Source organism: Lampetra planeri, chromosome 11 (assembly GCF_965212315.1).
Source record: "Lampetra planeri chromosome 11, kcLamPlan1.2.h2, whole genome shotgun sequence".
In the NCBI taxonomy this organism is placed as follows: domain Eukaryota; kingdom Metazoa; phylum Chordata; class Hyperoartia; order Petromyzontiformes; family Petromyzontidae; genus Lampetra; species Lampetra planeri.
The window spans coordinates 12,442,873-12,461,592 of record NC_136117.1 but is presented as its reverse complement, the minus strand read 5'-3'; the positions used below and the strand labels follow the sequence as shown (position 1 = coordinate 12,461,592).

At 46.8% G+C, this 18,720-nt stretch overlaps 1 protein-coding gene across 2 annotated transcripts in view; it reads right to left on the bottom strand.

Annotated features, from left to right (window-relative positions):
* Positions 1-17,665, bottom strand: part of LOC144721331 (transcription cofactor vestigial-like protein 4) — a 56,715-nt gene extending 39,050 nt beyond the window's left edge. The window contains exons 1-2 of one of the 2 annotated variants that reach the window (XM_078598872.1): positions 17,116-17,665; positions 13,622-13,687 (exon numbers count right to left, since the gene is read on the bottom strand). In XM_078598872.1, coding sequence (XP_078454998.1) covers positions 13,622-13,679 — 58 coding nt within the window. In that variant the 5' untranslated portion in view covers positions 13,680-13,687; positions 17,116-17,665. The remainder of the gene's footprint in view (positions 1-13,621; positions 13,688-17,115) is intronic. The other variant, XM_078598871.1, reaches the window with a different exon arrangement.
* Between the last annotated feature and the right edge of the window lie 1,055 nt (positions 17,666-18,720).

Genomic DNA, 18,720 nt, shown 5'->3' with positions numbered 1-18,720 from the left:
TACACGCACCTGATGGTTGGTAACCACGGAAAGCTGGACCGTGGAGGGCGGGGGGCGGGGGTCACGTGGACTGGAGTTGAGAAACACTCCGCTGGAGAGATAACTATGAGGCTAAAGTTCTATCAGCGCCCCATGGTGTTTAGTGCAGTCTCCAACTATCATGCCCGTAATCTCTCTGGTCTATTTGTCTTCTATGTCGAAGGGCCACTGCCTGAAACGTCGCCTATTACATATTTGTCCTCTATCTACTCCACAGCACAGCGTAAATCTATTACAATGGTCACAAACCTACATCTTTCTCTCGAGTGACACTAACTCTACGAGACTGTTGTCCACGTGGTTCACATTAAGTGCTTTCGCATGCACGTGTTCCCAATTTTGCTGCGCAGTAAAACAGTGCGTGGGATGGAACCAGTGGCGCAATGGTTAGTGCACTGCACTATGAACCCGGCCACTTGAATTAAGCTTCCCACCAGGGCCAACATCAGAGGCGATATCTAAAGCGGTCGTGGGCCACCGCCCTTTGTAATTGGCCCAATCGACAGCCGCGTTGAAATATCATCACACATCGACGTGGCATGGGGAGATGTTTAATCCAGCAGTGGATTTGACGAGCGGCTGTAAATTGCACATTAATTTTTTTTAAATACGTACTTTGATCAGCCGTTTCGGAAAACGCCCATTGTTGTACTGTACTTCTATGCTCATGTGTCGATTCTGCCCTCTCTTCACCAATACACACTGAGCAGCAAGGTGAAATATGTTGAAATGAACCCCCAATAACTGGCGGGTCATGGAGAAACCCCATTCATCGAGCGACTGGCTTAACAAGAGGGCCGTACATTTTATTTCGAAGCTGTAACAGCCACGAATATATGTTGAACTTCTTTCTCGCCGTACGTATCCAACCGTGCTAATCGGAGGTCCCGAATACAGACAGTCGATGAAAAGTCTGCCACGTAGCAAATGCTGCATGCAGTGTAGATGACATTGAAACCTCCCGTGGTGCAGGAGGAATCGAAGCAATCTTGCGTGTGCGTTGGCGTGTCGTGCTCACTGGCACCTGTGTAAATTGTTGATAGCGACTGTGCCTCTCTGCAATGAAGCAAAGGTCACGTGCGATTAACGGCGACAGCAACAACAACAAACACAGACTGGGGCGGTTGGTTGGATGACAAAGTAAAGTGGTGGCGTGGTGGGTGGGACGAGTCGCACATCACAAACCTTTGGGAATGTGTCCAGGCTCCCATAGCAACTCGGGGGGGGGGGGGGGGCATTGCGAATTAAACGTCTCTTGTCACCACATCATTTGAACGCTGGCCCAGAATTCTCGTCCTCGCGTGTCGCGCCGTCGCCGCCGGCTGGAAGTGGCGACGTTGCGTTAGGTGGGGTCCGTAAATAAGATCCTTAATTGAGTGTGTGCGCCACTGGCATTCTACTCCCGAGTCTCAATGGCTCGTTAGACGGGGCTTTGGGAAGCTTACGGATGGCGTAGCAACACTAACTGAGCTCGTAGAGCAGCGGGCATCGCCACCCACCCCCCCCAACTGCTCCTTCATTCTACACGGTGATTAATAACGCGACCAACACCAGCCACCAGCCAGCCACTGCCGCGTGCGCATGTCCACGCCGCCCGGTGCTTTGCGGTTGTTGAGCTTGTGGGACACACACAGTGTGTGGTGTGATGGTCATCGCAGCTCTGGATTTGCGATCGAGTGCTCACCGATTCGGTTCGATCTTACCTGGGCACGGCAGGAGAGAGACAATGGGGTCATATTTCTTAAATCTCTTTCCTCGCCCGCGCTCGGTCCACCACCAACCCTGCCACACCACCACCTCTGTCCACGCAGCAGTATTATTATAAATGGTGTACATCAGGCAAGGTTGTGTGTGGTGGGGTAACGTGTGGATGCTTCCACCTCACGTCTGGCCAGTAGGCAAAATCGCCTCTAGAGCGGCTATCTAGAGCTCCCTCTAGTGAAGGCCCTGCTGCAACAGGGGAATGAGCAGGTAATTGCAGGGCCGCGCCTTTATCTTTTTTCGGTTTATTTATTTCAAGTGTCAGCCTCCTCGCTCTATGGATAGAAGTCGTCAGCACGTCAAACAAAACCTTTAAGCTTGTGGTGTCTGGGCATTCCCAGAGCCATTTCCATATGACATCACCGTCAATCTGCGATTGCTGGGCCTCTCGTTAATGAGAACTAAACAAGGCGTTGGCTCACAATTGGCTATAATTTAGGTGGCATGACGGCTGCACTGGCGGGGCTGTGCGTACCGTTTACTCGCTAATTCCCAGTGGCCGATACAACAAGGCCCTTTCAGTATACGTGACCCATTCTTTCCACTTCAGCTGCATTTATCATTGGGGTCTATTTATACACGGTCACTTGGAGACCAATTCTGAGAATCTGCATGATGCATTCACCTATTGCCAATTACTGTACGGTAAAGTAATATCTCGCCATTACGCCGCTTTAAACTTGCATCAGTCCCATTGCACAGCAACAAGGTGTGGAAAAGCAGTCTCGGTATTTTTTTTTATGGAGACATGTACCGCAGCAAGCAACTCTCAGTCATCATTAGTCTCAACTTCTTAACTGGCTCCAATTCCTCCACTGGGTTTCTTATCCAGTCTTCAAAATCCGATCTAGCTTTCTCCCCTCATATCACTCGACCGCATCTTCACCCCCCCCCCCCTACCTATCTCCCCTCTCATCTCACTCTCCTACCCCTCTCCCCTGATCTCACTCTACTCACCTCCACGCACTCTCCTACCTCTCCCCTATTATCTCACTCTAATCTCCACGTATCCTCCACTCCTGCTACCAATGCTTTCTGTCAAAGCCCCCAGTCCACCTTTGCTCAGTGGGAGGTCGCTCATTCTCTTCTGCTGTCCCCATTGGATGTATCTCCCTTCCCCCAGCCGCCAATGCCATCAACTCGTCTGCCACTATTGACGTCCATGCAAACAGAGACCTTTTTTTCCCTACGCCTCTCGCGAAAGTAAATATGCCCTCTGTTTCTGTACGGCGTCATGAGATTTGGTCACAATCAGGCACTAAATGAATCCATATTGTTATGCTTTGTCATGCATGACTGCAACCCATGGCAGCAAACACAAACATTCATAACAGGGGCAGTGAGTTGGGGCTCGTGTAAACATCATCCCCCTTGAGATCATTCTCGTCATTCTTCTCGATCCCGCACGTCCCGATCTCATGGACCTCCGACTAGCACTGTTAGCTGCGTACGGTGCGAAAGAAGTTCAACGTACGTATGGAAGCGAGCACTTCATGAGCTGGTGGTAAAACGGTGAAGGCGCAGCCCTGCAATTGCTTCCACTTGGAAGGCGCTCAAGGGAGGCCCTCTGCAGTGTATTTGGCCTACTCTTCAACGATTGCCAGCCAGTGCGAGTACGCTTACCTTTACCTTACCAAAACACAGGAGGATTTTAGAAGGAATATTTTTTTTCCCATTGTTTCAACAGCCATGCCAGGAGATTGATTCAAACTATCAAGCTATGCATTGCCAGTTGGAGTCAAGTCAAGATTTTTTTTCTGTTTAAACCAGGTGAGAACTCAGAGCCCAGGTAAAGTCTCCTTTGCAAGAGCGACTGGTGGGTCACCAAAATTTCAAAAAGCAAACCAGATAAAAACAATTCACAGCAATGCCAGCACATGGAGAAAACATGAGCAAAACGACACGTCCAGTGTGCTAACCATTCCACCGTGGCCAGGTTGCTTCTGAAAAATAGGTTAGTGGCATCCACATCTGCAGAACGTGAAGAACCAGTGGCATCTACATTTGCAGAACGTGAAGAACCAGTGGCATCTACATCTGCAGAACGTGAAGAACCAGTGGCATCGATATCTACATGAGATTATACAGCTTTTAAAGCCACCCCCAGTGTTTGGTGTACATGCCGTACAACGTGTTTGGAATCAACAGTACAGTTGGAACAAATCGACTTACGAACAGACCTCTGGAACCTAACTATTTCGTAAGTACACTATGAGATCTCTTTTACCAGTGGCAAAATATAGTAGTATGTTTTTACCCTTTTAAACTGGTACAAAACTGACACCTTTATTCAAGGCATCATGTTTGCAATAACCACAACACAAGTAGTCAAAAAAGCAAACAAAAAGAAGCATATTATTATCATTATCAGAGTTGCTTCTTTTTGTTTGCTTTTTTGACTACTTGTGTTGTGGTTATTGCAAACATGATGCCTTGAATAAAGATGTCAGTTTTGTACCAGTTTAAAAGGGTAAAAACCTACTACTAGTTCGTAAGTAGAGGAGGTCCCTGATCGTGTTTTTGTATTTTTTTGTTGTTGTAACGTTCGTACCCGCTCCAAGTTGACATCTGTGAAAAAGCGAGCTTCATAGCTCATCGGATTCCTCCAATGAAAAACAAATATTCTGATTCAAGATCCCACACGCAAAAAGGTGCCTCCCACACGCATGACTTGAACAAAGCCACCGCGCGCCGCTCCCAGTGGGCCGTGAGAGCACGCACCGCACACGCGGGCGGGGAGGGGGGCGAACGTGACGGCCAGAAAATGTAAAAAAAACGAACAGTCTCGTCGAATGTTTGGTCATAAAACAACGCCCGCGCTCGGGAAACGTTAGCGCGCCTAAAGGTCGATCTTCTCTCAAACACAGCGGAGCGCATTTGGCGACGACGCACCGACACACACGCGCCCCTCCTCCCCTCCTCCCCTCCCCTGTACGCTTCATGAAGAGCTGTGAAAAAATACACACTCGGGAGTTTTCCCACGGCGGATTTGTCCCGGCGTGTTGCTGCCAAAAAAAATGGCACAAATGTACTCATTAATTATCATATGTAACACGATTTTTGTTTCTGGGTAGTAAGTGTCATTTTCTAATTGCGTATGCCTCAAAAGTATAGAAAATGGCTATTGTCCCCCCCCCCACAAACTTTGCTTTTGTCACCAGGACTTTACGTGAAGGAATGACACAAATGCACACGTTTACTCATTGAAAATAGGTACATTTCAAAAAATTACTGTACTGGTAACAAAAGCAAAGTTTGTGGGGAATAATGGCAATTTTCTGTACTTTTGAGGCATAAGCGATTAGAAAATAACACTTACTACCCAGGAACACACATTTCTTTGTTACACTTATTATTGCTGTTAAACTAATATTAAGTTACGGCCCGTTGCCAATGCACTTGTGGGTGATGGTTTCCGGCATCCCTTTAGATTGGGGGGAGGGGGTGGGTTATTTGACTATACTTCACCACCCCGGTAAGTCTGGGTTCGTGGAAGAACGCTCCAGGACCGGTTCAGACGTAACTTTTGCCACTGACGTTCGCCATTGCCAGGAATCAATACTCAGCTTTTTTTCCCAGGCTAATAGCACAGTGCGTTAACAAACACCACCCCATATTCACCATACTGTACCTAATATAAATCAGCATGCAGTCGCGTACATGTGTTGCGTTTTAAGCTTTTACAGGGGCGGGTTTTTTTTGTCTGTCTCAAACTTGGCACACACCCCGCTTTTACGATATGTGCAGCAATACATTGCAATACTGTACGGTGGTGCTCTGGTTCAGTTTAACCACCGAACACGGCACAGATGCGCTTCGTTGATGCTTGGCTAAGAGATGCGCTTCGTTGATGCTTGGCTAAGAGATGATGTGCTTGGGAACACCTCACCAGGTGTTGTTAGACTTGGGGCTATCAGCGTGTTAAGGGGCCGTCCATAAATGACGTCACGCGATTTTGGACGATTTTTGACCCCCCCCCCTTCGTCACACGGCGTCACAAAAAGTCAGACCCCTCCTCAAATATGACGTCACAAAGCTCTGCCCCCCCCCCCCCAAAAAAAACATGCTTCAAATCGCTTTAAAATATTGTCATTGTAGTGCGTATTTAATGTGGCGCTGCACTCTGATGTTGTAGGAGAAAACATTTATTAAAACAACGTCTATTTGATTAAGTAAAACGTGTTGTCTATATTTATTTAAAGTTGCGCATTTTGATGTGACGTCACATTTCTCAAACCCCCCCCCCCCTATCGTCACACATCGTCACAAATGTCTGGCCCCCACCCCCCTAGGTGCGTGACGTCATTTATGGACGGCCCCTTATACCCCTGGCTTGTGTGGCTTTTTCCCGGGTACTCTCGATTCCTCATCGCTAAACTAAACACTCAAATAATGGAATTGGCCAAACAACTGAATCCAGAACCCTCGTGCAAAGGATTCTTGAGACTCAATGAGCCTTTTTCCCTGGGTAAATTAAGGACCATTACTAAAATATCACTTCACCGTTTACAAGCAAAATTTCCCAGCATGCTGGATGAATTTGAAATTAAGATGTCGAGAAAATGATCATCCAAACAGCAAGTCAATCGATGCTATCCTTCCTTACCCCATACCTGGTCCCAATAACACGTTACAGTACCCTTCACCGCGGGTCACAGATCAAAAAACAATGTCATCATTATATCACCGCAATGAGCACTTAACAGAACGCCTTCTTACAGTTCCAATTGGCCCAGCCCTAACGCAATTGCTCATCGGCGGAATGCACTGTAAAGTTGTGGATATTGGCACGCGAGACAATAACTACACACACAGCACGCCCTGGGACTTACGTCCATTCTTTGTGTTCAAAAGCACTTGATATAATAGGTAAACTTGCATGGGCCACATGAGTAGCACATGAGTAATATGGTACATGTACGCGACTTAATTCCGTCATCGCAATACAGGAAGTCTCAGGATTACGATCGCAATTTCCTCCCCCCCTCCCCTGTAATTTTAAAGCAAGAGTTGGAGGTGTGTCCTATAATCCGGTATGTGTGCGTGCACGGCTAGATTATTTTCATAACTTTGATGTATGTTGAACTTCTTTCGCACCGTACGTAGCCAACCGTGTGAATCGGAGGAAACTTGATTGACCCCGGGTGCTTCTTACTTTCCAGAGCATCGTATCATCTGGAGAATATGCTCATGGTGTGAAGCCCTTAGTCAATCTATTGCTGGATGAAATCCTCCCCACGCTATGTCTGTCATGGGAGTTGTTTGAAGATCCATACTTAACCATACTGTGTTGGTCAGCGTGGGTTGCTATATAATAATACAAATTATACATTTTTATTCCAGCCATTCTCATTCCATTGGTGGAGTGAGGCCTCCCACACGCCATGCCAGTCACGCCTCAACACGCGCGGCAGTACGGATTGGTACTGTCTAATGAAAATAGATATTTTGGAATCGAACATCACTCCAGAGGAAACGTGGCAGCAACCAATGTGGGCAGCGCAGATCCTAACCAAAGGCTCCTCTGGCCAAACCTCGTTTGATTGCCGCTCACAGCCAACACCGGTCTCAACCGGTTCTGGGCTTCCCTTAGGTCGACTAAACCTTGAATTAGTATTTCTAGATTTGAAGCTTTCGTGACTGCAAGGATTCATACTCTTAGGGTTTTTCGGAAAAGTAATAATAGAAATAAAATAAAATAATTTTATAAAATATAAAATAATTTTATTTCTATTATTACTTTTATTAATTTTATTTTATTTTTTAATAATAGAAATAAAATAAAATAATTTTATAAAATATAAAATACTTTTATTTCTATTATTACTTTTATTAATTTTATTTTATTTTTTACCTACGTGACTTAAATTAGTAGCTGGTGCGGTGTGTAAACATCACCACTGGGGAGACAAAGGCGGTCGGACGTGGTGTTGGCCACCCACCCCCTCGCGTGCTGTGCCGGCCTTGATAGGTGCTCGCTAACAGCACTTTCGGCGGTAGCGGGGCGATCGCAAACCGCACCAGGACTTCCCACGGACCACGTGGATTGGCACCTGGTGCACGAGCGGCTGGCTGATGGTGATGACCACGAGACGATCAGCCACCGCGGCTGTGCGGGTGAACTTGACACAGTCCCGCGGATCAACAAAAAGTTTATTCCGCACCCGATGACGCTCTTTATAAGCGTATCTAAACTCGATCGATCCTTCAGATATTAGGAAGCCACCGGAGCTGTGTGCACTTTTAAATCATCTCTGGCTTGAAAACGCATTTCTCTAGAAGTGAGTTTTTGTGTTTAGTTTTTTTGTCCTTCCCCGCACCTCCAATGAGCACGGTTGGCTACGTACGGTGCGAAAAGAGGTTGAACGTAGCTTACTTCTGAATTCAGATGGAAAAGCGCTAACCGCTGCCCGGCGTGACTGCTGCGGCAAGCATTCGTGTGCTCGGTGTTTTTTCCCCGATCCCTCCGCAGCACACCTAACCACTCACTGTATAGCCACAATGTGGGTTGTCGTCAAGTGGAAAGACCGATTGCACTTTAAATGAAAATCAAACCCCGTGGCTTTGTTACGGGGCATGTGTGTGCTCTCCAAACAGTGTGCATAAGAGGGACAGCATTTCGAGTCAAAAGGAGCCAAATTCCAGAGAGCCGTGTTGGCGTATTGGCCCCACTGCATTGCCGCTATTTTGTTTGTCACGCTGAGAAGTCAAATAAGTCTTTGGAAAAAAATAAACCTCCGAGACTACCATTGATTTTCTGCTTCACGCTAGGCCTGGATTACCCACCGTGCCAGGACTACCTTGGTGTGGTGCCAGCCAGCCAGGGGGTGAAAAGGGAGGTACAACTAACTGTACTGGGGTCCCAAGCTCAGGAGGGTCCAACAATGCGTAAAATAATGTTTTCTTTTTGTTATTTAAGGGAAAGGTTGGTGAGAAAATATCAAACCGACTCTGTGGAGGGTTCGGGTGCATCGCGGTGTAATTTCGCGATTAAATATATCGGACACCTATTCCATTTCTACTTTTTTTTATTCGTTCTGGTCTTATCCAGAATAAAAACGTTGAATAAAAAAACAATAATTCAGAAGCTGAGTTTGGCTACAATCTTAGGCCTGGGCAAAGTTGCTCTCCTTGATAACGGTGATGGGGGATGGGAAGAGATGTTGGCACCGAGCCAAGATTGTTATGTACTGGGGCACCACATTTTTCATCACCGGGTTTATTGGCAGCTCACCAAAGAGGGCCCACAATAACACAGCTACAATCCTTCATCACCTGCTGGCCATGACGAGTCCATGGTTAGGAATGCCACCTCTGGGGTACGAAAAAAGTGGGACATATTATGGCAATAAGAATACCTCAAAACAACAGAAGAACTCTATGTAAATGCCTCGTCTTTAGTGGCGAATCATTATTTTACCACTGAAAAAAAAACGAGACTTGTAACGTATCAGGAAAACTACTTCAATAGGAGGACGATCCTGGGAAAAAAACTGGACAAGTGGCAACCCCATCCTGGGTTGGACCAAAGTCTTTGTGGGAGACAAATGCATTGGCCCAATTACATTCGACCCAAGCCGTTGCTTGTGGACCTTGCATGGCATTCGGAACGGTGCCAAAAATATTACGAGTACTGTAATTTGGCAGCTGACGGGAGGCCACTGTGTTGTAAAAACCTGTCACCCAGGATTTCGTTTGTGGCAGCAAAAATTGGAGAGGTGGGAAAAGCCAGGGGCAATGGTGGCTGGCGAGGTCCTTTCTTTTCACAAAATTCCACGTTTCTACAATAATCGCCTTATTTAAACTTCTTATAAACTTTATTTTATGTAACTATATATATTCTGCACACGTTGGACAGCAGGCAAATGAAAGTAATATTGACAGCAATGCACCGATGCTTGGGCATTCCGGCCAACTTATTGCACTCTCTATTTTTTAGAGAGAACACGACACGTTCTTTGTTGAGAAGTGCTTTGCGTGCAGACGTCGATAATAATGGGCGACAGTAATCTCAAAGTGTCAGCAGGTGGCTCTTGCAGAGCAAAAAAAAAAGTTCAAAGGCAAAGCTTCCTCAGATTTTATACATTTCTCTCCTGAAATACAGAGCAGGAGATGCGGTGCTGCGGTTAGCACACTGCACTATGAATTCGAGGGTGAACCGAGTGCATTTCCCAGCCACAGCGATCATGGGTGGGGGGGGGAGAAGGATTATCTGAAATATTCCTGGGAATCCTCGAATATGCACTGACCTGAATGGTGAATTATGGTAAAAAAATAAATAAATATAGACAGTGTGAGGAGGGCTTCATCCAGCAGTAGTTTGACACAAGATTGTCAACTAGTATTAACACTGGAACTACGTTCTGTAATTATTTCTCGATTTAAAGCTTTCGTGACTTCAGGGATTCATCTTCTTGGTTCTTTCGGTAAAGTCACGTAGAATGGAAATAATAAAGTAATAAAAATAAAACATAATAAAATAATTCTCACGACGTTTCGGTCTGCTCTCCACCTGAGGACGGCTGCTTGCGTTGTGGCCGAAACGTCGTGAGAATTATTTTATTATTTTTTTCCCATTCTACATGACTTTACCGAAAGAACCAAGAAGATGTAATTATTTCCTTTGACCAAATCACTCGGAATGCGGCCGATCAAAGGGTTCATGCAGAGGTGAGCCTGGATAGTGCTCGGATGGGCCACGTCCATGTACGACAGGTGGTTGGTTTTCGGCTGCTGCGGGGCTACATGGTGGGCAGCAGTGTGCAGTGTGGCGACATCCATTGTTGTACGGTACTTCTGTGCTCCCAACGTGTCAACGTCACCAACCCGCACTGAACGGAGTGTGGTCAAATAACCTCCGCGAACGACAGGGCATGGAGAGGCCCTCATCCAGCAGTGGACTGTCGAAGGAAGGGCCACACGAGGTACATTCGTTGTCGTGATCGTTATTAACAATAGCATTAGCTCGAGTACCGGACGAAGAGTCGGCACTGTAGTTAATGCAATTGTTAATACTTACTTGAGAAGGATGAACACAAGCGTGTTAAAACGACACCCTCTTTGCACAGCCTAAGCCAACACAAAAGCATGAATGACACGGTTAGGCAATGCACATAATCCACCCAGCCCCAATACAGTAATCGTTGATTCGAGCAGGATTAAGTCACCACTGTTTTTTTCACGATCGTTCGCTGGTGTGGCGGGTACGATAATTGCTCGCTTAAAGGTGGAACGGCCTTCTCTGCTACAGGCTCACGAGAACGACGCCGGAATGTATGGAACTGGTCTCCAGGTTTCGACGGTGGTAGCTGACTGGCGGCATTAGGCAAGCGAGTTGCGTGTGGATTTTATTTGTTTTGACAGCTCCACTGCTCCGCATCGCACATGCGTGGCTGTCTGCAGTATCGTGTGTCTCCAAGGTGTGCTACAGTGGCTCCCAAAAGACAAATACAAAAGACAAAGACCCCCCGTATAGCCTTAAGAGACTGTTGGGGCAAGTGCTGTTAGCGAGCACCTATGAAGGTCGGCACGGCACGCGAGGGGGTGGGTGGCTAACACCACGTCTGACCGCCTTTGTCTCCCGAGTGGTGATGTTTACCCACCGCACCAGCTACTAATTTCAGGCTGAGTCGACCTAAGGGAAGCCCAGAACCGGTTCAGATTATCGTCACCGGTGTTGGCTGTGAGCGGCAATCGAACTCGAGCTGCCGTGTTCGAAGCGCGGCGCGCTACCTACTACACTACACAGTGGCTCCCACGCACACACACACATGCAGGCGTCACAAATACTTTCATTTAAAAAAACTTTTGCAGCCACAAACTCTCTCTGTTCACTTCCACTGCTTCAAAGTAAAAGTGGCCCCACGCTAAAGATGACATCAGGCGGTGCTCATGTCCGTCTGGTAGGTCTTGCTTCTGGTGTAAAACAAAAATATCCATATTTCTATGGCAGGGACCATAATGTTCATAAGGCAGCCACCAGGTGATGGTTGTCAAAGATGGTGCTCGTTCAGCTGCGGCTGGGATTTGACCTCAAACAACACGGAAGGGCCTTCTGTTGAATTCAGAGTCTGATCCACCAAATGTTTGCAGCAAAAAATCGCCAGAGGTTCGGTGAATCGAGCTGATTGGATAAGAATATGACCCGATCAACGTCAGATCCCATCCTGATTTACTTTTTTATGTATCTGATCATATAGAATTTTAAATAATAGCTGCAGGAGTCATAATTTTATTTGCATGTAGGCACGTGGGAGGACTGCTTCAAGTCTTCGCAATTCCACCATGATCTTATCATGCAACGATCCATCTAGCTCCTGATCTTATTTCTCCATGGATGTCTCCCTCTTGGGTGCATTCTCTCCTGCTGGGAGCAATTGCATTTTCAGTCTAGACCACCGGCCATCATCAATTCTAGAGATGTGTCCCACTCAAACCCACATCCTTCACTTAACAGTCAATGTGGGGTGAGTGAGGCTCGGCGCGCAAAATAATTGGCAATGTTATCAATCATGACAATCCAATTACAGAAATAAATTGGATCGACTGAAACTGATTCGATCCGTGGAAATATGAATAGTATCAGTCAAGAGTTGGATAGCAGTCCCAATTTACACCACATTAATCAGATCAAAAGAGTGTAGATCTAAACACTGTACCGCTGGCACTCATAATCTCATCATTATAAGCTTACTCGCTTTAGCAACTGAGCCACTGCCTTTTGGTTAAAATGTCCCACTATGTCTATGCAACCATTTTTTGTTTAAATGTGCAGTCCTGCAATTGCTTGGCCCATGCTAATGGAAGGGCCTCCACTCGAAGATGTTCTCGCAAGCCCTCCTCTTAAAGACTGTTTTTGGCCTGCACTTTCATGCTCGTCAAACACCCGATACTATAAGAAGAAAAATATAGTTTTTATTTTAACAACTTAACGGTGATCATCTTTGCTGCTGAGAGATTGGCTACCGCCACATGGATGTGAAACGTTCAACAACAAAAGACTCAGTGAGCACCGCAATGAGACAATACGACTTAACACAAAGTAAATTGAAAGGTACAGCCCTGCAATTGTTTGTTCATGCCACTGCCTGGCACGACAGGAAGCTCTAGAGAGCCTCTCATAAGGGTAGTTTGGCCTACTCTTCCACACTGGCCAGATGTCTTGGAGAAATTGCATGTCCCCAATTAGCACATGACCTGCTAATCGAGTGAATGTGGGGCACCCATGCACCGCTGCCGGGTGGACAAAGGCACAGGGGATGTGAGAAACTTGCACCATTTTTTCAACTGCCATGCCAGGAGAATCAGTGACCTCTGGATTGCAAGTCCAGTGTGCAAATAATTACACCACGGCCGTATTCTTTTATTGAACATTTATTAAACATTCCTGACTATTACTTGTGTAAGACTGTAATTGGCCGAATATTCTTTTCACCAAAGTTACCATGGTTACAGAAGACACCCCTTGTGTAAGAGGACATTGCATTTCAAAAGCTGTCGCACCTGGTTGAACAAAGGGCATTTCATTGAAGTGGCACAGTGAGCGAGTGTGTTTAATTGACCCAGAGTAATCTTTAATTGGCGCGGAGCGGTGGCACCAGGGTTAGCCCACTGCGGTACGAACCCAACAACCCCAGTTACGTTATCTCCAACTGATAACGTCGGTGGCGAATGCCATCTGAATCAGTCGTGGATCCAGTCCTCACTCACTCCCATTTGAGCAGCGTATTGAAGTTATGGACACATAACACTCACGACCGCCCACGGCGGCAAGTGGGATTGTCAAGGCAGTTCAATAATTATTGGTTGAATGTTTACTTACTCGCTCTGGAGTTGACGAGGGAGGCAGCCCGTGACAGCACATCCAGCGGAGACTCCATTGTCTTCACTGCAAATGTCCATGCCGTAGGTTCCAAACACGCACAACACACGTTGACACGTTAACTCAACAAAGATCCCACGTGTAGCCTGGCCACGCTGTTGGTTCAAGTGCCGTTAGCGAGCACCTATGAAGGCCGGCACTACACACGAAGGGGTGGGTGGTCAGCACCACGTCCGGCCGCCTTTGTCTCCCTCGTGACGACGTTTATACACCACACCAGATACCCATTTGAGGCTGAGTTGACCTAGGGGAGGCCTGGGACTGGTTCACACTGGTGTTGGCCGTTAGCAGGAATCGTACTCGGTTCGCGGGGTTCGTAGTGCAGCGCAGCGTGCTAACCAGCACATTCATCTTCTTGGTTCTTTCGGTAAAGTCACGTAGAATGGAAACAATAAAATAATAAAATAAAACATAATCAAATAATTCTCACGACGTTTCGGCCACAACGCAAGCAGCCGTCCTCAGGTGAAGACCAGGTCCCCCCCACACACACAGCACACACTGAGAGTCTAAATAACGAAGTGCAATTTCAGCAATATTTCCGAAGAGAGGAATGCCATCTCACCACCACTGAAATCCCAAAACCACTGCCATCCCAGTCTCCACATGACTGCAACATCAACACCTTTGTAATCTCAGCGTGATTGTGATCTGAACATGACTGCGATCTCAACACCGTTGTAATTTCAACTCCATTGTAACATCAACACCACTGCATTCTCAACATGGTTGAAATAAATAAATAAAAATTTCCAATATTTTCACTTTTGCAATCTCAAGTTCTTTGCACAGCTGAGGGCTGTAGAATGGGTGAATTTTACAAACACATTTGGAGTGGGAATTCGAGGTCTATGGAGGAACAGGGGAACCGCAATCACGTATGCAATACATCTGGTATATGCTGTTTATATCACCTGGCACGTTGAATTAGGAAAGAGGGCATGCTGTATTTACGTATGCTGATGCAGATACTCCTGACAGCATGTAACACAGAATACAAGCTGATGCAGCGTTGGGCTCTTTGACTCAATGCATCGTGATTAACGTTGATTAACGTTGGTCGACGCGCATCTCAGACCACGTGTTTAACAATCAAATTGCGTTTTTCAATTCATATTTATTGCATGTCAAGGCTTCATGTGAATCCCTCCAGCCACTAGAGACACTCTACTGAAGACGGAAACAGGAGGATTTGTCCACAACTCTGGCTGTCGCCTAATGAAGCTGGTTATAATTAGCGGCAAAACTTCGTGCTCGAATTGGTTATGTTGTGTGTCTACTCTCCAACATGTCACCCGTGTGCTGATTTAGTGACGTACTGGCATGTTTTATTTACGTGACAAACCATACTTTGGCTGTGTCGGGTGGTGGCGGCTTTAACGACACGTTTATATTTACGCGATCTAACACCCAAAAAAAAAACTCTATTATCGTTCGCGCCCCTCGACTTATCCACTGCTGGATGGAGGCTTCCCCAATTGGGTTTCCCTTACGGGGGGTGCATAATGGATGGTGTTGAAGTGTGTTCTGTCCAAGAATCACCCTTGCCGACCTGAGGTCAAGACGATGTCTCTATTTTTCACAACTCTCGAATCCACGTGTGCCTCTTTCAATGTCAATGCAAGCATCCTTAAAAATCGCAACGCTTTCTCTTGCAATATTTTCAGCTTTTGCACCATGTTGTCCATATTTCTAACGCGTGTCACAGCAGGTAATGTTACACGCTGATTAAAACAAAGTTTCTTTAGGGAAATGTAGAATACAATTCAGATTGAAATAAGGTACAAGTGTACATGTGTATTAAGATGTCAAGTATTAGCTAGGATGCAAAAAAAAAACATTAATAGCACAATACAGGACACATCAGACGTTTTGACTTGCTATTAATCTGGCCGGTATTAATTTGGCAAACTTTTGTTTGTAATCTTCGGTGTGTGAAAAAGACACGTTGCAAGCTAACACCATTTCCAACGTGCCATGGTGTCTTCTGCACTTTTTAAGTCGTGACTTTTGTTTTCAGCAGTTGCTTTTTGAGTGACGTGTTTTTAATAAGCCATTGACTTAAAGACTTCGCCTAGGGATACGTCTCTTGGGGTTTTAAGTTTGTGGAGTCAAACGTTGTGTGGAGTCAGAACTTACAGTACAGTCCACTCTATAATTATCGGTGTGCGGTTTATCCGATTTGCGGATTAACCACGCACCCTGAGATTTTAATATGAATGTATCACTCGTGGAGTTTCCCTTAAGCTCAAATTAAGAATCTAAAACTGGTTAGACATTGTTATTCTTGGAAATGTTTCATACAAATCACACGGTGCTTAAACCGAACAAATGTTGTCCCGTGAATCCGAAATCTACGTGATCGTCTCTACAGTACAGTAGTTGCAATACCTTTACAACCATGGGGCGGAGTTTAATGTAATTTTTTGGATTAACCGCGATTTTGAATAATCCGTTCTTCCCATCATTAGCACGGATATTCAAAAGTCTACAGTATATGCCATACACACGTTGACTTATATGTTTAGCATGTTCTACATGAGTTATAGTCTATAATCGGACAGTGCACCTGATAAGATAACTGCAGGCAGCAATTAACTTTTTTTGTTCGTGGCACTACGTCACTTTACGTTATCCTCATTATAATCCACTGGCCCCCTTCTGTTCGATCCACCGCTGGATGAGAACCTCTCAACGGGGAGATGGAGCGGTGGACGACATCAGTCCACGTGCCAGCTTTACCAGGTCGGATTGTGAGAGAAGGTAAAGTCTTGGAGAAGCCTTCATCCAGCAGTGGATATATCCTGGATGAACACCCGCATGAGGCTACATTGAAATCCACTGCTGCTGTTGAAGGTCACGTCCTGGGGGTTGTTGGTCGACCATACTTCACCACATCAGGACGAGTTGTTGAAAACGGGGGTGGGGTGTGGGGTTCGCGGGCCCCAAATCAGATATCCTGGACCGCCACTGACGTTCGCCGTGGCCTGGAATCGAACTCAAGTTGCCGGCTACTGAACGCGGTGCGCTCACCGCTGCGCCACCGCTCCCCCTCTCATGTCATGCTTTACACGGTCTATCATCAATATTATTACGACTGCGGTCAAGTGCATCAGCAAAGAAAGCGTTGCTGCACGGATCTATATACAGTGTATATATATACGCGGCATGTATACTTGTAAACAACAATTTGGCTCCGTAGAGAAAGCAGAACGCCTGCCACCGACAACGACGACGAGGATGTAACGAACGCAATACGCACAGAGCCTTCTTCAAGGACGACACAACAGCTGTCAACCACAACCGACGACCCCACGAAGGACAACTTTACCGATTTCAATGCTTGGCGCGACATGTACATATAAAACAATTAACGCAAACTCTCAGCTCACCCCCCCACCCACCCACCCCACCACGTGTTGCGCGCGACTTACCTGTGCAGCAACGCGTCTTGTCACAGGTGACGACGACATGCCACCGCGAGTCGCGAAGTCTGATCGCGACTTACAACAAGTTAGGCGGCGGCCACCGGCATTCGGGCAAACGTCGACTCGTCAGTCGTTCCACGATTGTTACAGTTTGACTGGTAGAATCGATGTGGTTACGCGACTTGGAGGCTGTTTGGTTCGAGTTGGTTTTGTGTGGGTTTTAAAGCAAACAGCGCAAGCGAGTCGCGTGCGTGTGCGCGCGTGTGACTGTCATGCAGTACTCGGTTACAGCCACGCACACAATCTCCCCCCCCCACCACCTTCTGCTGCATGCAGCGCGGCTCGGCTCAAACACGAGACGAAAAATGCAAAGAACTTTGGCAAATTCCCTGCAGCACTCGCTCTGAATATATTATGATAATGATGCGAGTGCGGACCGGAGCGTGACATCAGCCTCGCTGTCTGCGTGGGGTTTCGGCTGTGGACGCACAGCGCACAGCGTGTGTGTGTGTGGAGCTGAGTGGACTTGCTGATGACTGGCACCAGCGGTGTCAAGATCGGCCTCTGTGGAGGGGGCTCGTGAAGGACGCTACTGGGCAGTTGGAGGCAGTCGCCCTCCAACAACGGAGGGCGGAGGAGCGACGCTCACAACAACGAGCGGAGCGCCGGGTGGCTAATGCACAGCAAGTTTGCACAGTAGGGGGCACAGGTGGTGCATCAGCCAGTCATCTCGGTCATCTCGGTCAGTCGACCTGTGGCACCTGGGTCTGTCCCGTGACCTCCTGCCAGCGGGCGTTCGACACTTCACGTGGCCTCAAGGTGCACATGGCCTGGCACAAGCGTCGTGGTGACGTCACCGCCACTTAGTAGCGAATGGCGGTTGTTGTTTGTTGCTGTTTAAATATATCGTGGTTTCTGAGCACTGCAGTGGCATAAGCCACAAAAACAACAAGCGGCCAGCAACAAACGGCACTATTTTAAAAAAATGTGCTGTGAAGGGACATTGCCTGAAACGTCGCCTATTATACATTTTATTTTACCTTTAAGGCCACGGTACTATTGAGGAATGTGTTGAGTTGGAGTTTTTTTAAATTATTGTTTTGTAAATAGAAGTGTTCGTATGTTACTTGCATTGAACAATTAGGTTGTAAGATACTTTTTTTGGAGGGGGGGGGGTAGAAAGGCGATGGGGGGGGGGGTGATCGTAAAGTCTGGCAGTGCGAGCTGGGATGATGCACAAAATTACGTGCCGTGACCTGCAGTCGTGGGTCAATCGGTGAAGCTCACGGGCCACATTAACAGCCCCCTACAGCAGCCCCTGTTACTACCCTCATAAAGTCTTAAACTAAAGTTCGAACAAGGTCGCCAAGATGGTAAACAGTCCCCCACGCCCCGCCAAGTTGTTTCATGTCCCCCCCCCCTCCACTTTAAATGGAATATATAATCAGACATTTCCCTTCATATAGTACTGTCTCTCCACGTAAACAAAATATAATAGTATTAATCACACATCGCAGCCTTCTGCGTGGGGGTGCGTGACATTTGGGCAGAATCGATTCAGCACCAGCAAACTCCTGACTGGTTTCGACATTCCGTCTTTTTTGTTTGTTG